This window comes from Nelumbo nucifera, chromosome 8 (assembly GCF_055504915.1).
Source record: "Nelumbo nucifera cultivar China Antique chromosome 8, China Antique-T2T, whole genome shotgun sequence".
In the NCBI taxonomy this organism is placed as follows: domain Eukaryota; kingdom Viridiplantae; phylum Streptophyta; class Magnoliopsida; order Proteales; family Nelumbonaceae; genus Nelumbo; species Nelumbo nucifera.
In genome coordinates, this window is record NC_142656.1 from 8718649 (window position 1) to 8745769 (window position 27121).

Sequence of the window (27121 nt, forward strand, 5' to 3'; positions counted from 1 at the left end):
TGGGACAACTTGGGTTTGATGCTATCTACAAATTCATGACCATTTATAGGGATGCCACTGCTCAAAAGAGAAATATTGCTATCTGTGTTTATTCTTTATTTGGAGTAAGCAGCTGATTTCTCAGCTTGCTCCCTTTGGAATAGCCTCGAGCTAAAACCATGAATCAAAGTCTTGATGTATTGATGTGGCCTACCTTGAATTGGATAAAATGATATAAGATGGGGTCATAGAAGGCTGCTTATGAGCTTATAACACATAGAAGCTCAAAACTCTCCTTCTCCACTTGCCACGTGGCTGAAAAGGGCTTCTCACCAAACAAACGTCTAAAACATTTGGTCCCGCCAGATAGAAAACCTGATAAGCCAAACTCCTTTCATGATAGATCATAGATCCAAACACGAATGAAGGTAGCACAGCTGCACAGACACAGAATATTGTTTTTCCTCTCCAACCATTAGCGAGAGATGGCAAGAGAGGCTTTGACACGGATCTTGAGATTGATTAATGGGCCCAGCCCATTTAATTTCTGGTTCAACGGTCGGTGGTAGACATCGGCGCTGATGCTTCAACCTCGACTCGTTAAGTCGTTAGTACTTTAGTCGTTATAAAGACACTGCTGCGCGATGCTGTCTTATCCTCCCGGCTCCCGCCACTCCTACCATTCTCACGTCGATCCCTACCAATCCACCGTGGTAAGGTTGCTACTTGGTACTAGTTACTTACCGCCAATAGACAACGCATTTGTTCTTTTTCGCCGGAAAAATGGAGGCTGCTGCGACATCCACTGATTCCGGCAATCTATCCCAAAAGATCGTGGCGGTAGCCGCCGGAGAAGCTCATACTCTCGCTCTCACCGGTATTCTGTTTTCTATGAAATCGATTTTTTCTGTTATAAATTCCAAATTCCAAATTTTGTTTGATAACGATTTTGGGTGTCTGGGATTTTGGCATTACAGGAGATGGTAGTGTATATTCATGCGGAAGAGGAACTTTCGGTCGGCTAGGGACTGGGAAAGAAACCGACGAGCTACTCCCAGTTCGAGTCGACTTTGATTTGTCCAATAAAAAGAGAGCTTTTCACGAGAAACCTGAACAAGAAAAGCCCAAGTTTGTAGATATCGCAGCGGGTGCTTATCACAGTCTCGCATTAGAAGGTTTAGTGCTCTGCCTTCTTCCCCTCTCCAACTTTCGCTTGTATTTAGTATCCTTAGTAAACAATTGTTATTGTGCATTCATTGCTATGTTCTTAAAAATGACCCGGTGATTTGGTATACCGTTCAAATTGACCATCACGTTTGTATGGGAGATTGCGCAGGTTGTACCTGTTGATCAAGGATCAAATTGTATCATTCAAGCATGGATGTCATCTGATTATTGACACATATTTGACAAAATGCTAGCTATAGAATGCTTTGATCGAATTATTATGATTGTGGGATTGATCCAAGTTGATGGATGTGCGGAGCCAAGTAGTGGCCTGTTGACTAGATCCCATTAGACAAAGTCAATGATGGGCTTTACTCAGTGCTCATCTAGTCTTCTCTACCATCACATGTTCATTAATTCGATTGTGATCTTGAATCCTTTTTTTTTTTTGGTAGCATGTGCATTTTGTTTCTTTGAATCTCACTTATTAGATAAAATTATTTTGTTACAGTTTTCACTTTTTTTTCACTTGTAGTTGTTAGGTGGTATTTTTTTGTTGGGAATGATTTACAAATTGTGGTTCAGTTTCATATTCTTCTTCAATAGATTTCTTGTATCATTACTTAATTCCTGTATTAATGTACTCTGTTGATTTTATTATCCCCTTCTGTTGTGATTAAAGAGGCTCACCATAAATGTGAGTTCCTATTTTTTTGGTCCATGGGGTTACACAACTGGGAGTAGTACATCCACCCCAACCCTGGTGAACGTGGGATTCAATCCCAAATCTCTGCTACAACCAGCCAGAGACCTTACCAACTGAGCCAGTCAGCAGCACCATGATCTGTGAACTAAGGGATTCATGCTAATACAGTTGGAATGTAGATTGTCATTTGATTCAAATTAGAGAGTACTATAAGGGTTCTTTATGTGGATGGCTTCAGTTAATAACTCTCCTTTCTTTTTCATCACATATCCTTTTCATGGTCATTTTTATTTCAATGGTTCTACTTTTTTACTCTACTGTTTTTCTTTTTCTTGAGTAATAAGTTGATACCATGGCATAAAGTGGGATGGCTTGTTCCCTAGATCAGGCATGTTTCTTAATTCTTATGAATATAAATAAAAGGAAGTTATAAACATCTTAAGGATAAATAACATGGAGCGGAGATAAATCTATATCCTTATGTGCTTGATGGAAATCTCATCATGGAGCTTCCAAATTCTATTTCCTTTTAGACTTCAGTTGGGATGAAGTTCAAAAAATAAAGCAGAGCAAGTCAACTGCACTTTAAAGAGTTATATATATTTTCTTCACTTCTTTTTAATCAATTAATTAACCAATTAAGTTAAGACAAAAAAACACTATTAGAAGTAGAATGGAGAAAAATAGCATAGATGGAATGAATCCTACACCAATTATCACTTAAAAATATTTACTTTAATTTAATTCAGTTTTCTATTTAGTGAATTGGAAAACTGCTTGCAAGCCCAAAAAAGAAGGTGGGCTAGGCTTGGGGCACATCTCAGAAAGAAATCAAGCTCTTCTTGGGAAGTGGCTTTGGAGGTTCAAGATGGAATGAAACTCTCTATGGGCCTCAATCATCTGCCGAAAATATGGTAGAATCAATTGGGGATGGGGCAAATCTCTTCCTTTACTAGATCATTCCTTTCGAAATCCTTGGAAAGGTAAGGTATTCTATAATCCTTTGCTTCTTTTTCTCCCCTTCTTAGTCTGAAAGTTGGAAATGGGAATACCATTAAATTTTGGACAGATCTTTGGTGGGGAAATAAACCTCTCTGTGATCCCATCTCTTTTTAGGTTAGTGTGTAATAAACAAGCTTTCATTTCTGCAACCTTGATAAGAGGATCAGAGGGTCTCTCCTTCAATTTCAACTTCTGTAGAGAGTTGCGAGACTCAGAAATACCTGCAATTTTCCTTACTCTCAATGCTCTCAGAAGTCAGAAGTTTTCATCTCTCTCTCCACTCAGGACAAGCTCATCTGGTCATTAACCCCACATGGTTCCTTTACTACCTTTTCTTTCTTTCAACATCTAACTGCCAACCCAACCCCCTCTCCTTTTCTGGGCAAAAAGGTTTGGCTACCCACAGTCCCCCCTAGAATGTCCTTCCTGGTTTGGGAGGCTTCTTGTGCAAAGATGAATACCTGTAACAACCTCCAAATGAAGTTTCAAGGAAAACTCTACATCTCTCCATCTATTTGTCTGATGTGCTATGATGACGGGGAATCTATTGGTCATCTTTTTATCAATTGCAAATTTGCATTGTGGCAAGAAGTCTTTGGCAGTTTTTTCTTGACTCTTTAGCAAGGGTCAGTCTCAGCTGGACTCCCCCAAATTCTGTTATAGAGTTTATCAACTCTTGGCAAGGGCTAAAGATTAATTTGGGCAAGAGAGGAAGTTGCTTCTGGAAAGTAATTATCCATGCTGTCTTGTAGAACATCTGGGAGGAAAGAAATAGGAGATTATTCGATGAGAACTACTCCTCCTTGGAGACTCTTAGAGAATAGTAAAGTTTTTGAGGGTATCAATTGGAGTAAACTGCAAAGGAATTGGACAGTTCTGTTGTCAACCACTCCCTTTCACCCTCGGCCTTTATTTAAAATCACCCCGAGACAAGATTGTGAGTGTTAGTGTCGACTAAATAAGGGTAGAATGGTAATTTGAGTTTTATTAGTATGGTGAGGTGTCTTTAAGTTAGTGCTGATGTGTCCCAACTTAAATAGGGGCATAAAAGTCATTTGTTATTATTTTAGTAAACTATATGTATATATTCTGGCCGACCTAAGAGAGGATTTAATACTCTATTCTCTTGGGTTTGAAGATGTCTCTTCTTCTATTTCTGCTTTTCTTCGGGCCTGTTCGTTTCCTCTTAATTCTTAACTCTTATCTCTTAATAGGAATCTTTTAACTGTAAGAAAAAAATGGTTGTTCGTTTCCTCTTATCTCTTATCTCTTAAAGTGCAATCATACAATTTTTTGTTTTCCAATGATACCCCCAAAAAGACACAAAAACTCTCATATATGGGGTCAAAATGGATATTTGATAATTTTCAGAATTCACAGTTCAGAACAACATTCTTTGCATTCAAAGTTCAGAGGAAAGAAAAGTTCACCAATACCAATATACCTCTTACTGTAATTATTGCACTTTCAGATGTCATACTTCAGAGCAAACGAACAGGCCCTTCTTCTCTCCCTCTCTCTCTTACTTCTTCTCTTTTACATTCAGTTCATATCTGAAACTGACGAATATAAATTATTACATGGTATCAGAGCGAGGATAAGTCAGTTCAGGTCTGTTCGACTTTCAGCGCACCCCAGCTTGTAATCTCTCAGTTTTATTCTGTTTTTTTTTTGGAGTTTCGTAAAAGGGCTGAAAAGGAGTTGTCATATTTTTCTTCTGGAGGTTTTAATGTATTCGATTGTGTGTGAAGTTGTGGTTTCAGGTGATTGGTAGAGAACCCTCTAATCGATGGAACGAAGAAGGCTGCAGCAATAGGTTTCGTGGTAGGTCCAGATGTGTGGTTCAGATCAGTGGACCGAAGGCTTAGTATCAGTCGTATGGAATGCTGAAGTGGTACTCTGGTGTGTGATGTGTGATGTGTTTGTGAGGTGCCAAAAGTGATAATATTGGGGATTAACATTGCTGAAACCTGTGATAGTGTATGTTTCAGCAATGGTCAGTCGTATGGTGGTGAGTGATTAACTATAGGAGTGAAGTACAGTGTTGTTGGAGTGCAGTGTAGTGATTACTGGGTAAGGCAGGTTGAAACAGAAGGGAAAAGTTTTTTTTTTACAGCCATGGGAGACTATGAACATAAGTCGGTTATGATCCCTCGAGACTACTTGAATGTACAGAGGACCTCAATTAAATTGAATGGAGAAAATTACGTACCTTGAGCCAAATCTGTTGAAGTGTTTCTCAGAGCCAAGAAGAAAGTAAAGCATATACGAGAAGAAAAACCCCCAGTTGATTCCCAGGAGTATGGTGATTGGGAGCAAGAAGATGCATAGGTTATGACTTGGCTGTGGAACAGTATGAAACCTAAGATTAGTGTAAATTTCATGTCCTTAGACACAGCCAAGGAAATTTGGTATCATGCAAGGAAGCTTTATTCAGGACAGGATAACACCACTAGAGTATATCAGCTCTATCAAGAGTATTTTAGTCTGCAGCAGGGTAACCAGAGTCTTGAAGAGTATTATGCTAGTCTGAGAAATTTGAGGAATGAGTTGAGTGTAATCAGGTATGGAACCTAAGATTAGTGTAAATTTCTCTTCTTCTCTCCCTCTCTTTTACTTCTTCTCTTTTACATTCAGTTAAACTGACGAATATAAATTATAACAGTGAGTAAATTCTGAACTTTGATCGTAGCTTTAGGAGAGCTATGGAGGGAAGCTCAGACACAGGAATAGGTTTGGTTTGTAGATCAAATGGAGAATTGACATGGGCCTATTAGTGGTCCTTCCAAGTTTGCTGATGTATCAGAAGCAGAGAAGAGGACCCTCCTTGAAGGCCTCAGAATTGCCAAGTCGCAACAGCTTAGTTTCATTGCAGTGGAAGGAGATTCGAGAAATGTTTTTTGCTGACAAGGCCTTGTACATACCCTCATGTACACCCCTCCCATGTTTAATGAAATCGGATATCTTTTCTCAAGAAAAGTAAAATCTGTGTAAATTTCTAGATAAATGAGACACTAGCAAACAAAGGTATTCATCTATTACCTGCAACGTCTCCTTCAATGTCCTTAAGCAACTATAGAATGTTTTTGAAATAAAGTAAAACTCACTAATGAAATGATTGAAATGCTTTACTGATTTGACTTTTTGTAGAAGGGATGTGTTTAGAAGTGAAATATTGCATTTTTTTTCATATTTTATGATTAAGTTGTTTGAATGTGACATAGAGAATTTTCAGCTACTTTAGGTTTCAAGTTGCAATGAAGGCTGATATCTTCTTGTTTAATTGAAGTTTTATAATGTAGGAGCTGGTTATAAGAAGTGAAGTCTATGTGAATTTTAACATAATGAGGTTTAGCAAACTAAGGCATTTACTTGATACTTGCACCAACATGTGGATATAGAAATTTCAAGGGTTTGTAAACAATTTTTGTGAGGATATCTCTAGGATTACTTGAAAGCTCCAAATGGAATGAAAAACCATATTGTTTATATGTTGTCTGCTGTCAGAGAGCATTAACAATGGTCTTCAGCTCCATGGTAGTTCTTTTTGTATTTCATTTTATTTATAAGATTATCAGTTTTTAAAAATTAACCACTTGTCAATGCAGATGATGGATCAGTTTGGTGCTGGGGCTATAATGTCTGTATCCTAAATACTGCATATCTTTTTTTTTTCCTTTTTGGTAATTTGGTTTGTGCACTCACTACTATAACCATTCAGTTAAAAGCTATATTAGACATCTTCTTTATATTTGCTTCTCCTATATTGTACCTTGACTGTTGAATAGATGGTCAACTTGGTCTAACTGCAGAGAATTCTTTAGTTCCTTGTTTCTTAGACCAATTTCTTGAGTTGGGTTCTCCTGATTCATCGGTAGATGAATCAAAACCAAACAGTAAAACACCTTTGAAGGTAGAAATCAAATTTTATTGAATTTAAGGATGAGTGAAGGCAGGAAAGAACAACACTTTTCTTATTAATTTCTCACTGTTCTGACTTTTGATGGGCGATTCAAATGGTAATTTCAGGTTAAGTCTATTAAAGCAGGAGGAATGATGTCCATGGCAATTGATAGTCTTGGTGCCCTCTGGATGTGGGGGAACTGCCCTCAGCAATCCAAGACAACCGATGGAGAGTCCCCTCTTTTCAGAAGTCCCACTCCATCACCCGTTTGGGATTTCCATGGTAGAACTGTTGTTAAGGTGGCATGTGGAAATGAGCATGTTGTAGTCCTAGTAACTGTAGGGGAAACATTTACAGGAGACAATCTTTTATGTTACTCTTGGGGTAATAACAACCATGGCCAATTGGGCTTAGGAGACAAGGAGAGAAGATTCCATCCTGAAATTGTGGAGACTTTTAATCAAGGATGCCCTTGGGTAGTATATGACGTAGCATGTGGAGCTTTTCATACAGCCGTACTCACCTTTAAAAAGACAGAACATTACACAGTGAACTCTTCTTATCCCAATCTTGCGTGGCAAGGAAAACAAAGTATGTGCTGGACATTTGGCCTAGGAGATAGTGGCCAACTTGGCCATGGAACCAATAATAATGCATTAGTCCCAGAACTTGTGAAAGAATTGCCACAAGATGTATTCCTGATTTCCCTTGACTGTGGATTATTTCACACCTGTGTTGTTTCATCAGCTGGAGATGTATGGTCATGGGGAATGGAAAAAGGTCTTGGTCTTTGTCCAGATGCAAGTTTTACTGGTACTGATGCAGGGGATGCAGTCTCTCCACTTAGAGTTCCATTTGATGGACCATATGGACCTCAGTTTGAAGGGCCTGTGCAAGTTACTTGTGGGGCTGCACATACTGTTCTTGTTGCCCATAATGGATATAAGCTTTGGTCATGGGGTAGGGGATGGAGCGGAGTTCTTGGAAGAGGTAACACAATTGACAGCTTTTCCCCTAGTATTGTGATGTGGCCACCACTAAATGAGGATTTCAAGGAGGGCTTGGACAAGGTTGATGGGGAAGGAAAAGTTGAAGATGGAGAATTAGGAAGAACAAGGGAGATGGAGAAAAGGTTGTCCTTGGCAACGGAAGAGGCGCAGCGCCTTCAATCAAAACTGACTGTTATGGAACGATATGCTAACTTGTTACATGGTTCTATTTTTGGAAAGCCTTTGGAGGAGAGAGATGTTCCACCATCACTCCGGGACTCTGGTACATTTGATATTGCAAAGGAGTGGGATAATATGTTGGAATCTGCTGACAGTGGGAAGCTTGTGCGCTTGGAAATGTTCTATCGAAACATGCTATCTGGTGTAAAGGATAAACTATTGAGGAGAAAGATTCAGGAGGTATTCAAGGAGTGTCTTCATTCTTCAACAAATTAGAATTGGGTACCTATGCACAATGCCTTGCATTTCTGATAAGATTGTACACGTTGGTCATGCATGTTTACTTTCTCTTAGCATTATGAGATTGAAAAGATTTCTTCTACTGGTGCTTGCTAAATAAATATTTTTTTTTACTTAGTTAAGAGATTGTAAAGCATTTCCCCATAGTCAAGAGATTGTACATGTACGAATGAAATGCTTTACAATCCAATCTTAGTTAAGAGATTGTACACGTTGTACATGTATTTTGTACTTTGTATTTTTTTTTTATCGTTTGCAATACTATCCAATCTTAAAGGCATTGGAGGCTTTAACCCAGAGACGTGCCTCCAAGTGAGGCATATGAAAAAAACATGGTGTATGGTGGAGGCATGCACACGTGAGGCATACACTTCTAGTATAAAGACATGCACAAAATCAGATCAGTAAGTTCAATTTTGTATTATAGGTTTGATATAATTAGATTGGAGTTAGATAGTTTGTATCAAAGGTTCAAAGTATTGAAAATGCAGAGTATCAAAAAGGAAATTTTTAGAGACACATTGGGATACATTTTGGATATGCATGGATACAGTAGAAAAATTAGGAATTTAGGATATACACAGATAGATTTGGAAAAATCACATATATCCCAAGAATACATCAATAACACTAAATATAGGTCTTAGATGGCTATAAATAAGGTATGTAAACATAAAAAAAGGCTTACTCTTTAATAGTTTATGTTAGATATGAGTTACCAGGATACACAATTTGAAAAAAAAATGATAGAATATCTAAGATGTGCATGCATATCTTAATTCTTAGAAAATCAATATAAATCATTATCAATATATAATATATAAATTTTAATAATCAATTGTTTTTCCTAAAATTTGTAAATAATCATGAACTTAGAACATAAAATGTGAGTTAAAATACCAAACTCATATATTTATGAAGTATGGTCTGGTGGTAGATTTGTCCCCTCCGAACCTAGATACTAGGCTCTATTTGGAAGGAGTGCATATGGTTCAAGGTAAATATGTACTGTTATGGGCCCGAGAATAGGATCTCGTCACGGGTCGGTCCACGGGGAAAACCTTCTGTTTTCTCTTGTTCCTCCCTTTTCTTGAGGAACCTATTTTGGCGCCTTAATGGTGATTTGTTCAAGAGATCACCAACTCTCCTCACTCTTTTCTTGACTGAAGTTTTTGATGCCTTCATTGAATAATATCAGCTCCTTAAATAGGAAATTACAAGAGATAAGAGTCCTACTTTTAGGAAGACTCCTTGCTAATTAGGAAGAGTCCCTACTAATCTATCCTAATGAACTGATAAGATAAGATAAGACTCCCTTAATCTATCCTACTGAACTGATAAGATAAGATAAGATTGAACTGATAAGATAAGAACACTGAATAGATAAGACTCCTACTAATCCCTGCTACTGAAAGCAGATAAGGTAAGAATATTGAATAGATAAGATAGGATGAGAACACTAAATTGTTGCTGCTGAGAACACTAAATTACTGCTGCTGCTGCACTAAATTACTGTTGTTGCTGTTGGCGCCCACATCATTACTCCCCTCCTGAACTACGAGCTTGTCCTCAAGCTCGAATTCAGGATGGGTGTCTTGAAACATAGTCAAAGGAATCCCGGATAGGTGGAATGATTTTGCCCTCCTAGATCGGGTTCCAATGAAGAGGGTGTTATGGACGCATTCCTTGGGAAGACGTACCGTCGCCACCGGCAGCAGCAGGCACCTGACCCACCGCCAGCAGCAGCAGTGATTCAATGATTCTCATCCTACCCAGTTCGGCAACAGCAACCTTATCTAGATTAGATTAGATCATCTTGTTTGTTCTTATCTTATTCTATTGCTCTTATCTTATCTTGTTAGTAGCTTATCAGATTAGGATTAGCTTATCTTATCCTTAGCAAGATAGAACTGGAAGTTTCCCTATTCAGCAAGGAGACTCCCTTTGATTAGGACTCTTGTAATCTCCTATTTAAGGAGATCCCATTATTGGATGAGGATATCAAATTTCCAGTCAAGAAAGAGAGTAAAAGGAGAGTTCGGTGATCTCTTGGACAAATCACCCTCTAGGACGCCAAGATAGGTTCAGCTAGGAAGGGGAGGAACAAGGGAAAACAGGAGCTTTTCCCTGTGGACCGACCCGTGACGCGATCCTATTCCCGGGCCCATAACAGAGGGTTCATCCTCAGACAGCTGTAGTGAGATACCAAGATTTGACCATGCGTAGCTGCATTCTTTTCCGCGGCCAACTGCAGCCTTAAGGTACTTCTGAGATGTCTTGAGCTGTAGAGTACAAAGATTGTGAAGGCCAAGCTGGTGCCACTGAACCGCATCATCTGGATCCTCTTCTATTGCCTGCTTTAGTGTGTACAGAGCCCGCTCTTCCACTTCCGTCAAATCATTATGTCCAGTTCCAAACGTTGTTGCAATTTCATGCTAAGCCTTGTGAACCATGGCGAGTCCTGCCCATGCTATCTGAAGCTCAATTGTTGCAGAGTCCCCTTCTCTGAGTATTGAAGCCATTTCATTCGTAGACCTTTCTGCATCCTTGATACGATGAAGCGCAACATCATATCGAGTTGACATGCAATTAGGCTCCAGTTTCGCTGCCTTCTCCAAGCACTTTCCAGCACTTCTATGATCACCAGCCAAATAGTATGCATTAGCAAGATTCACCTAGATAGGTGCAGCCCTAGGATCTGATCTGACTGCAGCTAACAAACACTCTTTTGCAACATTTGCAGCCGCAACATGAGGCATACAAGTTCCTTCACTAGCACTTGCCCCAACACCTGCAACAACTTGAAGATATGCAATCCCAAGATTCTGCAACACCTCGACGACACCGGATTCCTGCTTAATCAGGACATTCTAGGTGTTGCTAACCTGCGCTAGGGCAACGACCTGCTGCTCGCCCGACGATTTTGCCACGTCTGGCCGGCGGCCAGATGTGGTTGCAGCCCCTTCCGGGTTCCCTTCCTTGCTGGAAAAGTACAACTCCATCAAGCGCCTTAATTCTCGGACGTCGTTCTTGATCTCGCGCACCTCCATGCTGTTTTCCACGATCTTGAGCTCCAGATCCTGAACCCTAGTCTTCAACTGCTCAAGGTCACCCATGACGCCTTGCTCTGATACCAAATTGTTATGGGCCCGAGAATAGGATCTCGTCACGGGTTGGTCCACGGGGAAAACCTCCTGTTTTCCCTTGTTCCTCCCTTTTCTTGAGGAACCTATTTTGGCGCCTTAATGGTGATTTGTTCAAGAGATCACCAACTCTCCTCACTCTTTTCTTGACTGAAATTTCCGATGCCTTTACTGAATAATATCAGCTCCTTAAATAGGAGATTACAAGAGATAAGAGTCCTACTTTTAGGAAGACTCCTTGCTAATTAGGAAGAGTCCCTACTAATCTATCCTACTGAACTGATAAGATAAGATAAGACTCCCTTAATCTATCCTACCTAACTGATAAGATAAGATAAGCCTGAACTAATAAGATAAGAACACTGAATAGATAAGACTCCTACTAATCCCTACTACTGAGAACACTAAATTACTGCTGCTGCTGCACTAAATTATTGTTGCTGCTGCTGGTACCCACATCATTAAGGCGCTTGATGGAGTTGTACTTTTCCAGCAAGGAAAGGAACCTGGAAGGGGCTGCAACCACAACCAGCCACCGGCCAGACATGGCAGAATCGCCCGGTGAGCAGCAGGTCGTTGCCCTAGCGCAGGTTAGCAACACCCAGAATGTTCCGATTAAGCAGGAATCCGGTGTTGTCGAGGATTCCATCGACGAGAGTTCAAAGAAGAATAAGAGCAACTACTCCAAGGTCGTCATCGCTGGTGAAGGAGCTTGTATGCCTCATGTTGCGGCTGCAAATGTTGCAAAAGTGTTTGTTAGCTGCAGTCAGATCAGATCCTAGGGCAGCACATATCTGGGTGAATCTTGCTAATGCATACTATTTGGCTGGTGATCATAGAAGTGCTAGAAAGTGTCTGGAGAAGGCAGCAAAGCTGGAGCCTAATTGCATGTCAACTCGATATGCTGTTGCGCTTCATCGTATCAAGGATGCAGAAAGGTCTCAAGATCCCACTGAACAACTTTCATGGGTTGCGAATGAAATGGTTTCAATACTCAGAGAAGGGGACTCTGCAACAATTGAGCTTCAAATAGCATGGGCAGGACTTGCCATGGTTCACAAGGCTCAGCATGAAATTGCAGCAACGTTTGAAACTGGACATAATGATTTGATGGAAGTGGAAGAGCAAGCTTTGTACACACTAAAACAGGCAATAGAAGAGGATCCAGATGATGCAGTTCAGTGGCACCAGCTTGGCATTTACAATCTTTGTACTCTACAGTTCAAGACATCTTAGAAGTACCTTAAGGCTGCAGTTGCCCGCGGCAAAGAATGCAGCTACGCATGGTCAAATCTTGGTATCTCACTGCAGCTGTCTGAGGATGAACCCTCTTCATTGGAACCCGATCCAGGAGGACAAAATCATTCCACCTATCCGGGATTCCTTTGACTATGTTTCAAGATACCCATCCTGAATTCAAGCTTGAGGACAAGCTCGTAGTCCAGGAGGGGAGTAATGATGTGGATGCCAGCAATAGCAACAGTAATTTAGTGTTCTCAGCAGCAGCAATTTAGTGTTCTCATCCTATCTTATCTATTCAGTAGTCTTGCCTTATCTGCTTTCAGTAGTAGGGATTAGTAGGAGTCTTATCTATTCAGTGTTCTTATCTTATCAGTTCAATAGTATGGATTAGTAGGGAGTCTTATCTTATCTTATCAGTTCAATAGGATAGATTAAGGGAGTCTTATCTTATCTTATCAGTTCAGTAGGATAGATTAAGGGAGTCTTATCTTATCTTATCAGTTCCTAATTAGAAAGGAGTCTTCCTAAAAGTATGACTCTTATCTCTTGTAATCTCCTATTTAAGGAGCTGAGAATATTGAATAAGATCATCGAAAATTTCAGTCAAGAAAGAGAGCAAAGGAGAGTTGGTGATCTTTTGAACAAATCACCTTTTAGGGTGGCAAGATAGGTTCTTCAAGGAAAGGGAGGAACAAGGGAAAACAGGAGGTTTTCCCCGTGGACCGACCCGTGACGAGAGCCTATTCGCGGGCCCATAACATGTGCTCTGGTCCAGTTTTGTTGTCGTTTGCTTTTCATGTAAATTTCCTACGGAAATCGATGAAAATATGTTAAGGTGTTAGAGTTTACCCTAGTAATGAGCGTAAATTTTACATCCAAAAAATCAATGCAGAACTTTATGCTTACCTTTTTCGAGGTAAACATGCTTTCGCTTTGTACTCTTTGAACTCGATTGGTCTCAGAGACTAAGACTAAGAAACTAGCAGATCTCACGATTTTAGACACGATCAAGGACATCGGTAGCTTCTTCCTTCATCGATAGAGCTCTGTTACAGCAACAGTAACAATCGAAGCTCAAATCTCTAGCTACTTGTGTTTCTAATCTTTTTTTTGTGTGTGGTTCTAGTTCTTTTAGTTGTTCTCAGGGCACCTATTTCCATCGAAAGCAAGATTCAAAGGGCCTAAGCTCGATTTACAACTTCGACAGTAAGAATACCTACCTCTGCAACTAACTCTTTCTATAAATCTCGATACATTGCGTCTTTGGTGACTTGTTTTGTGTATAGCCTTTGTTACAACTCTCAGATCTTCATTTTATTGTCTACTCTTCGATCTATTGGTTAATGGATCACTGTACGTGCTTGTCTTTACATACATAGTCTTTTTCTAAAATTTTCTGAAGAGATTTGTATGTGGTTTTTATCTGCCACTGTTGCAGTGAAGTACGCTTTCTCCATTGATCAGATTGAGGTAGCTGTAGGTACAATAAAGAAATGCTGGTTGCCCTTTGTGTACAGTTTCTTAAAACACATTGTTGTTGTTGTCACCATTGAGTTCTTGAAAGAAGGCCTTTGATGCTTCATTGGTGGACCAGCAGATTGCGGCAGCAGGAGCATGAAACAGCATCCTGGGCTTCCATCCCCTCATAAGACCAGCATATCTATCTTTTCTCACTATGGTTTGTATCACATCCACTGGAGAGGTGTAGAAAATCTGTCACATCCAGACACCCTGTGTAGTCAAACAACAAAGAAAAAATTGTAATTAGACAACTAAAAGTCAGATAAAGAAAATATTCAACAGGTGATATGGACGTGTTTATTGGGAAGTACAGCATGTTGTCACCCCGGTAGCCACGGACGTCCCCAAGTACAGCAGGCTGGAGTTCCCTTCTTACAACGGCACCGGAGATCCTTTGGGGTGGCTGTACCGATGTGAGCAGTTCTTTCGCAACCAGCAGACGGAGGACAGAGACAAGGTAAGCCTAGCCGCATTCCACCTGACAGAGGAGGCGCAACTCTGGTTTTATCGATTGGAACAGGAGGAACCCGGGCTCAGTTGGACCCAATTCAAGTCCTATTGCCTCCTCAGGTTTGGGCCCCCATTGACGAGCAACCCGTTAGGTGAACTGATCAACCTCAAACAGATGAGGACGGTGGCTGAATACCAGCGGCAATTCCAGACCCTCCTTGCCAGAGCAGCTTTGGTATGACTAGACCTGCAGGTAGACATGTTCACCGCAGGGTTAGCAGAACCCTTGAGGGTGGATGTGGAGATGCAACACCCCCCCAACCTGGTTACAGCCATGAATCTAGCTCGCACCTTCGAACGCAAGCTGCAGCTCAGTCAAACCTTCAGCATGGGGCGGTCGCAGACATCATGGGCACCCCCGAAAACAACCGGAATGGCCCCTTCTACTGCAACCAGCCGAGAACAGAAGACTCATACGAGTAACGCTCCCAGGTCGGCATCCAGTACGAGAAGCAGCATGGTAGCACCCCCCATTAAACGCTTGTCCAGAGCCGAGATGGCAGATCGCCGGGCAAGGGAGCAGTGCTTCAACTGCGATGATCTTTATTCGACAGGACACAGATGCAAGAGGCTTTTCTGCCTCCTGGTGGACGAACAAGAGGAGGACGAGGATGAACCCGCAGCGTTCAAACCCGAGATCTCCCTCCACGTAATCACCGGAATAAAGACCTCTCAGACTATGCAGTTGCGAGCACGGGTGGCAGGAAAACCAGTACGGATCCTCGTTGATTCAGGAAGCACACACAACTTTGTAAGTGGGCAAGCTGCCCTCCAGTTGGAATTACCAATGGAAATCAGACCAAGACTGCAGGTAGCCGTAGCAAACGGTGAAAAGGTTCACAGTCTCGGAATCTGTAAGGACATCCAAATACAGGTCAAATCTGAATCCTTCTCTACTGATTTATTTGTGCTATCCTTGGATGAATTTGATATAGTCCTTGGGGTAAAATGGTTGATCACCCTAGGCCCAATCCTATGGGATTTCAGCGCCCTAACGATGACATTCCGCTTGAATGGGAAACAAGTTACTTGGCAGGGAACCAGGGTAAAGGCAAAAAAACCCACAGGTTCATGTGTTTCAGGGCGAACCGACGCAAGCAGCGAATATGGAAAGACTCCTCACCGATTTTTCCGATGTGTTCCAAGAACCCAAGGCCCCTTCCCGAGCATGCGATCATCGGATCCCTCTGGTGACGGGTTCAGAACCAGTCGTCGTTCGGCCTTATCGCTACCCACATCTACAGAAAGATGAGATAGAGAAGCAGTGTGCTGAAATGATGAAAGAAGGGATCATCCGCCTTATCCGTTCTCCCTTCTCCTCGCCGGTTCTATTGGTGGCAAAGCGAGATGGGACTTGGAGGTTTTGTGTGGACTACAGGGAGCTCAATAACCGGATTGTCAAGGATAAATTCCCTATTCTCGTTGTGGACGAGCTGTTGGATGAGCTTCATGGTGCCCAGTACTTCTCCAAATTAGACCTCAGGTCGGGATACTTTTAGGTCCGAATGGCTTCCGAGGACGTAGAGAAAATTGCCTTCAGAACTCATCATGGCCACTTCGAATTTTTAGTTATGCCGTTCGGTCTCACCAACGCCCCATCCATATTCCAGTCTCTAATGAACGAGGTATTTTAGTCCCACTTTTGCAGATTTGTTTTAGTGTTCTTTGACGACATTTTAGTTTACAGCAAATCATGGATAGAACACGTGCATCATCTACGGACTGTTTTTGAACTCCTGCGCCAACACAAGCTCTTCCTTAAATGGTCCAAGTGCTCTTTTGGGGAACGCCAGGTTCTTTACTTAGGGCATGTCATCAATGGGCAAGGTGTCACGGTGGACAGTTCCAAAATCCAAGCAATCAAGGAATGGCCCAAACCCCAATCCGCCAAGGCTCTCCGCGGGTTCCTGGGTCTGACAGGATACTACCGCAAATTTGTACAAAATTATGGCCTGTTGGCTGCCCCATTAACCAATCTGCTAAAGAAGAATGCCTTTCATTGGGACGACGCAGCCGATGCAGCTTTTGCAAGTTTAAGGGATGCCCTCTCCTCCACCCCAGTTCTGCAATTGCCAAACTTTGACCCCGAGTTTACAGTCGAGTGTGATGCATCCGGAATAGGTATTGGAGCCGTATTACAGCAACAAGGGCACCCGATTGCCTTCTTTAGCCGCAAACTTGCTGACCGACATTTAAAATTACCCGCCTACGAACGCGAACTGATTGGGTTGGCTAGAGCAGTCCAACACTGGAGACCATATTTGTGGGGAAGGTCATTCGTCATCAAAACCGATCATTATAGCCTCAAGTACTTGTTGGAGCAGCGATTTACCACTTCACCTCAACAACATTGGGTTAGCAAGCTGCTTGGTTTTGATTTCCGGGTAGACTACAAGGCGGGATCCTTAAATCGCATTGCGGATGCTTTGTTTAGGCGTGACGAAGACACTATGCTCCTCTGTGGGATTTCCCAACCTCGAATCACCTTGTTAGACGACATCAAGAAGGAGCTGCCACAATCACCAGAGTGGGCGGCCCTTGTTCAGAAAATTCGGTCCAGAGCCGCCGACTCCACTTGGTCCCTTCAGGACGGGTTGGTGCTATACAAAGGACGGGTACATCTTCCAGCAGATTCCTCTTTAATTCCTTCCATTATCTCCAATATCCATAACTCCACCCATGAAGGCGTTCAGAAGACACTACATCGCGTCCAAGCGGATTTCCACTGGCAAGGTATGAGAACTTCCATTCGGGACTTTATCCATAATTGCTCCACGTGTCAACATCACAAATGGGAGAATCTACACCCGGCTGGCCTTCTTCAGCCCCTCGCGATTCCAACACAATTCTGGGTTGATATCTCCATGGATTTCATTGAGGGCCTACCCAAGGTTGGCGGAAAATCAGTTCTTTACGTGGTTGTGGATCGCTTCTCTAAGTATGCCCATTTCATCCCTCTGTCACATCCGTCATCCGTACAGTGCTACATCGGTCGCCCACGTTTTCTTTACGCATGTTTTCCGTTTACATGGACTGTCGGAATCTATTGTCAGCGACAGGGACCCAGTTTTTACTAGTGTCTTCTGGAAGGAATTGTTTCGGTTACATGGTACCGCCTTAGCTTTTTCCTCCACGTATCATCCTCAGACAGACGGCCAAACGGAGGTGGTGAACCGTACAATCGAAATGTACCTCCGTTGTTTTTTTGGAGATCAACCGAGACAGTGGATTGATTGGCTCCCTTGGGCCGAGTATTGTTATAACACTGCCTATCATTCTTCCCTTGGAATGACACCTTTCCGGGTCGTCTATGGCCGTGACCCTCCTCGTTTGTTATCCTATGAACCCGGTTCTACTCCTACTTGTTTGGAGGAGATTGATCGTTCCCTACAAGAGCGTGATGCCCTTCTCGCTGAAGTTTCTCTTCGCCTGCAATAAGCACAATTGCGCATGAAGCACGCCTATGACCAGCATCATCGGGAATTGTCATTTGAACCGGGACAATTTGTGTGGTTGAAGCTTCAGCCCTATCGGCAACGCTCCTTGAGATACAGGGCTGCTCCTAAATTCTATGGACCCTTCAAGGTCTTGCGGTGGATCGGTAAGGTTGCATACCATCTGGAACTGCCAGAGCACAGCAGAATCCATGATGTATTCCACATTTCCTTGCTCAAGCCGTTTATGGGTATTCCTCCTGACTGAGTTCCCCCCTTACCACCCTTGATGGACGGCCGACTCATCCCCCAACCTCGGGCTCTTGTTCGCTCTAGAATCAATTGGGGTGTTCTCGAAGTCTTGGTGGAATGGGACGGCTTGCCAGCAGTCGAGGCCACCTGGATCCCCTTGACGGAGTTCCAAGACATGTATCCGAGTTTCGAGCTTGAGGACAAGCTCTTAGTCCAGGAGGGGAGTAATGATATGGACGCGTTTATTAGGAAGACTATCGCCGCCGGCAGCAGTAGTGACTCATCGGATTCTAGCTAGTTACAGTCCATCTTATCTTATTCTTATCTTGTTTGTTCTTATCTTATTATCCTTATCTTATCTTATCTGTTTCAATAAGGATTAGTAGGAAGTCTGATCTATCTTAGGGAGTCTTATCTATCTTATCTGTAAGTAGTATAGATTAGCAGGAAGTCTTCCTACAATGAGGACTCTTATCTCTTGTAATCTCCTATTTAAGGAGCTGAGAATATTGAATAGGACCATCGAAAATTTCAGTCAAGAAAGAGAGCAAGGAGAGTTAGGTGATCTCTTGGACAAATCACCATTAAGGCGCCAAGATAGGTTCATCAAGAGCAGGGAGCAACAAGGGAAAATAGGAGGTTTTCCCCGTGGACCGACCCGTGACGAGATCCTATTCCCGGGCCCATAACAACAGGACAAGTGGACATTGGAAATTTGTGTTTTCAAGCCAACATTGTGCCAGTTATAAGTTTCAAAATCAGATAAATCAATTGAAAGCAAGGGTGCTTTCCATGGTTTCTCTGCATAAGCCAAGTATGTTGACTCCATTGGTTGCAAGATTTTTTTTTCAATTGGTGCAAGAACATCATGACTAAAAACTATAAATCAATGGAAAAGTTATATAGAAGAGATCACAATACCACAGACCCAGACGTGTACATGAACAAAAGGGGGAAAAGATGTGTCAACCCTCAAGCTATTAGGATTTGATCCAAGAATTCCATTGGCAAGACTCAGTAGGCCTTTGCCTCTCCTTTTTTTTACATACAAGCTTAATTTATTGGGTTGTATAGCATGTTGCCTCTGTTGTGAGGATCATTTAATTGTTATTTTATAGTTGCTGTTAGTGGGTTGTCAGCTTAAGATGTTGTCAGTCAGTTAGTTTCTTTCTTTCTTATTAATTTGTTTCTAGGGAGTGCCACCAGGGGCATACTTGTAATCTCCCATTCCTTTTATATTAAGTTAATATAAATAACTAAGCTGGCGGCAGCCAGAAGTAGATAATTTTTTTGTCTCTTAATCATATCTTCCTCTTCTTCTCTTTCTCTCTCTCGTCTCTCTCTCTCCATGAATGATTACATGGTATCGGAGCTAGGTTCTAGGCTATAAAAAAATCGGTTTCTCCCATTTGAACCTGCTTCGTCCTCTTTTCTTCTTTGATTTCTTGGACGTGGAAGACAGAGAAACCCTAGCAGACTACTTGCGGCTCTTCCTTTGGGTTCTTCCTTGGTCGTAATATCAAGGAGACCTTAGTAGAAGAAGGGCGATGCAGAAAAAGACTCCCTTTCTTATTTGTTCGATGCTGTGAAGTTAGTTTCTGGTTGGCACCTTCGTACAGGTGCTGGACAGGAAGTAAATTCCTTGAGGGTTGGTATTCTGATTGTGGTTGTTGTGTAGTTGTGAGGGATTTGGTCTGATTCAGCAGTACTCTATGGCAAACTATGATTCAACTTCATCGGGGGTTACACTGACCCGCAACACATTTGGTATGGGAAGTGAAAACATGATGTTTCCCATGCCCATTACCCCTTTAAATGGTCTAAACTACCTGGAGTGGGCTAAAAGTGCAAAACTTTATGTAACGGCAAGGGGAAAAGTTGGTTACATAAATGGAAGGGTGAAAGAACCCAAGAGTGAGACAGCTGAACATGATAGGTGGGACCAAGAAAACAGTATGGTTATGTCTTGGCTCCTTGCAGCCATGGAACCTGATGTGAAGAAGAACTTTATGTGGGCAAACACCGCTAGTGAGATTTGGGAACAGGCCAAAACTACCTATTCTGAGCGAAGGCATTATACCAAGGTTTACCAGTTGCAAGCTGAATCCTCAACCTGTAAACAGGGAAATCGTAGTTTGTCTTCCTATTATTCAGCCCTTACTTCCGTATGGAAAGAATTGGATCATTATCAGGCTATAGAGTGGAAACATGATGACGATGCTAAGGCCTACAGGAAGTTGGTTTCTCAATAGCGTGTGTTTGCCTTCTTGTTGGGACTGAACCCTTGAGAGTTCAGATCTTAGGAAGCAAAGAGTTGTCGTCGGTTCACGAGGTATATGCCCTTGTTCAATCGGAAAAATGTAGGTGGAGTGTGATGGTTACAACCGAGGGGGAGCAATAAGTTGCTTTGGCTGCAATGAGTAATAATAACATGGGGAAGAAAAGTGACACCAAAAAGGCTGATGATAAAGACAAGTTGTTTTGTACCCACTGTCGGCGCTCACAGCATACACGTGACACATGTTGGGACATTCACGGGAAACCCAAATGGGCATTGAAGAGCCAAAAACAGGGTAATGGGCAAGGTCAGAAGAAGATGAACACAACACATAATGCAGCACATGTGGCAACCCAAGATACTCAAGTTACCGGTACTACCCGGGGCCACCTTACTAATTTTGACCCCAAGGAAGATATAATGAATTCCTTCAGAGACCACTTGGAGTCATATGGTAGGGCTTTGCGACAAATGGATAGTTCAGTCACTGGTACTCCTTCTACTTCATTTGCATCTACATCAGGTAATGCGTTTTTTCCTGGTTCATGTGTTTTTCAAGATCTAACTTCTGGGAGGACGATTGATAGAGGGAGCCTAGTGGATGGTCTCTACATTTTATCGACAACAAAGTTGGTCTCTCGGTGTCATCCTCAGAGTCACATAGTCAATCAAATAAGAGTCAAATTTTTTTGTGGCATAGTCAGTTAGGTCATGTTTCTTTTGAAATAGTAAAGTCTTTGTTTCCAGTTTTATTTAAGTCATGTTCAATGTTAGAGTTCCAGTGTCAAACGTGTCAGTTGAGCAAACAATGTAGAACAACTTTCACTCAAATAATAAAAGATCAAGTGTTCCTTTTCATGTTGTGTATTCTGATGTATGGGGGCCTACTACTATAATCTCTGAGGGCGGGTATAAGTACTTTATCACATTGATCGATGACTACTCTCGCTATACATGGGTATTTCCTATGCGTAGTAGAGACGAAGTTCCAAAGATTGTGAAAGACTTCCAAAGGATGGTATTTACGCAATCCCATGTTGAAGTACAGATCTTCCAATCCGACAATGCAAAGAAATATTTCCATGGTGAGCTCAATGAGTTCTTTGCCTCCCACGGATCTATTCATAGGAGCTCATGCGCAAGAACACCACAACAAAATGGTGTTGCAGAAAGAAAAAACAGACACCTCCTTGAGGTAGCTCGCGGGATGATGTTACACATGAATGTTCCAAAAAGGTTTTGGATGGATGCTATACTTGCAGCTGCTTATGTCATCAATCGCATGCCCTCCAGAGTGCTGAACTACATGGCCCCTCATCAGTTGTTGTTCCCTTAGTCCCCTTTATTTTCCATTCTCATGAGAGTTTTTGGTTGTTGTGCCTTTGTCCATGATTTGTCTTTGTCTCGAGGTAAGTTAGACCCTCAGTCCATTCCTTGTATCTTTCTGGGGTATCCCTCCTCTCAAAAAGGGCATCGGTGCTTTGATCCCGTTAGTCATAAGTTTTTTGTGTCTATGGATGTGCCCTTCTTTGAGTCTGAACCATTCTTCCCTGCTTCTCCTCAAGGGGAGAGTAGTAGTGTGGAAGAGGAGAAGCAGGTTCAGGTCCGCCAAGTCTCTCTTCCTTATATTCCGGACCTTGCTCCCTTTCGTGTCTTCCAACGTACATGCCGTAGAGATCAGCAATGTGATAGAGATGTGGAGCAGCCAAACATTGAGCAACCGACACTGTTAGACTCCCAGGAGGTAAGTCCAATCCCTGTTGCACCTACTGATACCCCTACTCCTACTATGGATGACCTTGACATTCCTATTGCTCAAAGAAAGGGAGTCAGGTCATGCACTACCAAACACCCCATTACCCAGTATGTCTCCTATGATCACATTTCCCCCTCATACCGAGCATTTCTATCCACAGTTGATTGCATCCCTGTTCCTAGAAATGTTGCAGAAGCCTTAAAATGCCCCGAATGGACAGATGCCATGAAGGAGGAGATTAATGCTCTTCATAAAAATCAAACTTGTGAATTGGTGGATCTTCCAAGGGGGAAAGACCCCGTGGGGTGTAAGTGGGTGTTTACAGTTAAACACAAGGCAGACGGGACAGTTGAAAGGTACAAAGCAAGATTAGTAGCCAAAGGGTACACTCAAGCGTACAGGGTTGACTATGATGAGACTTTTGCTCCAATAGCTAAGATGAACTCAATTAGGGTTCTCCTATCATTAGCTTCTAACCTTAAGTGGGAATTGCATCAACTGGACATAAAGAATGCTTTTTTAAATGGTGACCTAGAGGAGGAAGTATACATGGTTCAACCCCCTGGATTCTATGCCAAGGGAAGTGAAAATAAGGTGTGCAAACTAAGAAAGTCTCTTTATGGTTTAAAACAATCTTCCAGAGCTTGGTTCAATAAGTTTCACATGGCAGTTCAGAAGGTAGGCTTCAAACAATGTTAGTCTGATCATACACTCTTTATGAAGAGATGTCAGGAACAGGTTGTTGTATTGATAGTGTATGTGGATGATATCATCATTACAGGAAATTGGAGTTCAGAAATACAAAAATTGAAACAATTCCTTGCATCTAAATTTGAAGTGAAAGATTTAGGTCCCCTGAAGTATTTCCTTAGAATTGTAGTCACCCGCTCAGAAAGGGGTATCTTCATTTCTCAAAGGAAATACACCCTTGATCTATTACAAGACACAGGCAAATTAGGTGCAAGGCCAGCAGATACTCCCATTGATGTTGATCACAAGTTGGGTGACTGTGATGGTGAACCTCTGAAAGATGTGAAACAGTTCCAAAGGTTAGTGGGAAAGCTGATTTATTTGTTCATGACCCGTCCAGACATTGCCTATTCAGTTGGGGTTCTAAGCCAATTCATGCACTCTCCTAAGAAAGCACACATGGAGGCAGCAGAGAGAGTTCTTAGATACTTAAAAAAGTATCCCGGAACAGATCTACTATTCAGTAAACATAATCACCTAAAGGTGGAAGTCTTTACAGATGCCGATTGGGCAGGTGTTGTGGATGATAGAAAGTCCACGAGTGGGTATTGCACATTTGTGAGAGGAAACCTAGTGACCTGAAAAAGCAAGAAACAAAGCGTGGTAGCAAGGTCAAGTGCTGAAGCTAAATATAGAGCTATGGCACATGGGGTGGCTGAAGTCCTTTGGCTAAAAAATCTTCTAGGGGAGCTTGGAGTTGTTGTTCATAATCCTATGTCTCTTTACTTTACTGTGACAACAAGGCAGCCATAAACATCGCCAACAACCCTGTCCTACGTGAGAGGACCAAGCACATTGAGGTGGACAAACACTTCATAAGGGAAAAATTGGAAAAAAGGGAAATTTGCATCCCTTATGTCAACTCCAAGGAACAACTTGCTAATGTCCTCACAAAAGGGCTTCCATACTCACGGCACAATGAGTTATGTGACAAGCTGGGCATGATAGACATATTCAGTCCAACTTGAGGGAGAGTGTTGTGAGGATTATTTAATTGTTATTTTATAGTTGCTGTTAGTGGGTTGTCAGCTTAAGATACTGTCAGTCAATTAGTTTCTTTCTTTCTTATTAGTTTGTTTCTAGGGAGTGCCACCAGGGGCATACTTGTAATCTCCCATTTCTTTTATATTAAGTTAATATAAATAACTAAACTGGCGGCAGCCAGAAGTAGATGGTTTTTTTGTCTCCCAATCATATCTTCCTCTTCCTCTCTTTGTCTCTCTCGTCTCTCTCTCTCCATGAATGATTACAGCCTCATTAACTTTTGAGTTAGACCTAACAAATCTTCTAAGATTGGGGTTGCAACAAATTGGAATTTACAAATAGATACAAAAATCAAGAAACCTCCTTGCAATTTTACTTGCATTAGAACCAACAAGGTCCCTTTACATTGCCGAAATCATCTGGACTGTGTTTTTCCTTGCTTCTTCTTTATAATTTCATCAATGTATATTAGGCCCTTTGTTTTGTAAACTTTAGGAGGCTGGCAGTATTCAATGTTAGGTTCATTGTTTTGTAAAATTTTGAATGGCAAAAGAAATTGCCTCATTTAGGATTAGAATTTTGAATCTATATTTATATATTGGATAGAAGATTGTAGATTGTTTGTCCAATAAACAATAAAACAAAAATGAAAATAAAAAATAAAATAAAACAATCATGATAAGAAAGAATTATTTCTCTCTAGGTCAAATTGTTGAGATTGCATGGATCTTATCAGCTTGATCAGCTAGGAAATCGTGAGGTTTGTAATATATCTGTAGAGACCTGCACTTTTTCCTTCAAATCTCTTTTAATATTTTATTTTACCCAAAAAAAGGTTTTTGGTCTGAAGAATATTGCATAATAGCAGAGAGGTTTTTTGGTGTAAACACATCATGAAACATACAATTAAGTATTAGTAGTAGTAGGTTTCCTGATCAGGTCTAGGGGGGAGCTTCCCTACACGATCCCACCTATTTCTGCTACATGGAAAGACCCTGTGGTCAATCCAGACTGTCCATGAGATGGAGGACCCAGTGGATTGACCATGTGTTACAGTCTCATAGCTCATATCAACTGCAAAGGGGATATCTATTGTGTTTTGTTCTCCACGTTTGGTTTGGTGTGACATTTACAATTCATCACCAGTTCTTTCGTTAAACCAGCCAGTCGGCCACTTTTCATCGGCTTTTAGGAATCCCAATTCTTAAGGTATGACCGAACCAGGCAGGGCCTGGATCACGGTTCAACCAGTCTGGTCCGGTTTCCTAAACACTGTTATTATTCCAACTTTCAAATTAATTTTATTTTTGATGCCATTTGACATCAATGGCCAACCCAGCTTCACCTGGCTAATCTTGCTGATGTAGTTGACCTGGTTATCTCTACTTGTTGGACCTAGGGGTTGGCTATTCATACATATTTTCTTCATGTACCTTTGCAGCTGAAGTTGCTTAATTGGCCAGAACATCCTCTCTTGAACATTTCACAGACAAACCTTTTATTGAGCAAACTACAAGAGCTGTCCATGGCAAAGCTACGCCCACACTTTATTGAAGCTGACTTGCCACCTCATTCCCCGAACTCTGAGACTAGCCCTGGCTACAAATCTTGGGCGTGCTATTCTGGAAGATTGATGAATTTGAAGCTTTGTAACATAAAGCTGCAAACAGGTCTGGTAGTGGTATGTAATGCAGATGCTTCTATTTTTTCCCCCATTTCTTTACCTATTACACTTAGAGCCTCACAAGTAGCTAACCATGGTTATTATTTTAGGGAAAAGGTTGGAGTCATGATATCACATCAGTGTTCTAACTTGCAAATAACTCTTATTGATCTCCAGTTCTCCATAGAAGGGGCTCACTTGACTAAACGGTGTTAGAAAGCGTGTTTTTTTGCTTAGGTATCATCAACCTGGAGTTTCATGCCGGTACTACTTTCTACTGACCAGATGACAAATGGTTTTGCTGGTGGTTGTTCACATATCTTTTCTAAATTTAGAGCTTGCTCCGGCAAGTTATTTCCGGAAGTTAGATCACGATCATGTAACTAATTAATATGATCTTAGACTAATTATTTAGGCGGGGGAGGGATTTCCTTGTTTAGTTTATCATGTATAATTGTTATGATGTGGGTTATCCCTGGTAATTTTTGTTGGAACGCTAGATTACAGGGAAGTGGGATTTAAGTACCGTATACCGTAGGTGTTTAACTATTCATGTGATACCACTGTAAATCTGTGGCTGTTCATTTGAGTGTTTTCATCAAGGTTTTTAAAACCGGTCAGGACAGGGAACTGTTCTAGGTCCGGTTCCCAGGTCAAACGGTTTGACCGTCCAATCTGAATGGATGGCTTGCTCTGATAAAATATTAAAAATTTGAAAACAAAAAATGGCCAAAAGCCGTTGTTTGAATTGATGGTTCAATAGTTTGACCACCTGGGTCAATGGTTTGCTGACCAAATTAACGGTTTTTTGTCAAAAGCAGTTTGGTGAAAAACAGAACCAATCAGATGACCGGTTTCTGATTTTTCTGGTCCAACCATCCAGTCTAACCCGGTTTTGAAAACACTGGTTTTCATGGCATTTGAATTGCAAAATTCATCTTCTAAAATGGATAAATGACAGCGAGTCTATGAGAAGTGAGAATTACCATTCCTGTTTTCAGCAAAATTCTCCTCTCCCCCCTTTCCAACTTTTCCATTCCAGTTTCCCCTTTAAAATACAGCGTTCGTTTGGGCGGTAACTTACCTAGATACCATGCAAGGCAGGAGTGTTATTTTTGACAGCTGGATAAATAAATTATCTATCCTCCAAGAGAGTATTGGTTAAGAAATTTTATTTTATTTTCCACAGACCCCATTTATAGCAGTGAACCAACATGGTTTTTTTCCCGTGGGTTCCATTTAGACGGTGTTTGGAACCATGGGCTTTATTGAATAAATGCTGTGCATAGAGACTTGCAAAAGCAAGTTTTGATTTATTTGTGTGCTTATCGTTGGGGGAAACTTGATTTTAATGCTTCTCC

General features: G+C 41.6%; 1 protein-coding gene across 9 annotated transcripts; it reads left to right on the plus strand.

Annotated features, from left to right (window-relative positions):
* Positions 1-320: 320 nt before the first annotated feature.
* LOC104592088 (Regulator of chromosome condensation (RCC1) family protein) lies at positions 321-26330 on the plus strand. 9 transcript variants are annotated; one of them, XM_088892936.1, is made up of 7 exons: positions 321-856; positions 957-1154; positions 6463-6498; positions 6643-6767; positions 6884-8167; positions 25539-25778; positions 25998-26330. In XM_088892936.1, exons 1-7 carry the CDS (start codon positions 763-765, stop codon positions 26145-26147), a joined length of 2127 nt encoding a protein of 708 aa, XP_088749062.1. In that variant the 5' UTR covers positions 321-762; the 3' UTR covers positions 26148-26330. The 9 variants fall into 9 exon arrangements, 8 of the variants coding, with proteins under 8 accessions (XP_088749062.1, XP_088749063.1, XP_088749064.1 ...); XM_088892937.1 differs by having other exon boundaries at positions 324-856; positions 25539-25858; positions 25891-26136; XM_088892938.1 differs by having other exon boundaries at positions 328-856; positions 25539-25767.
* Positions 26331-27121: the final 791 nt, after the last annotated feature.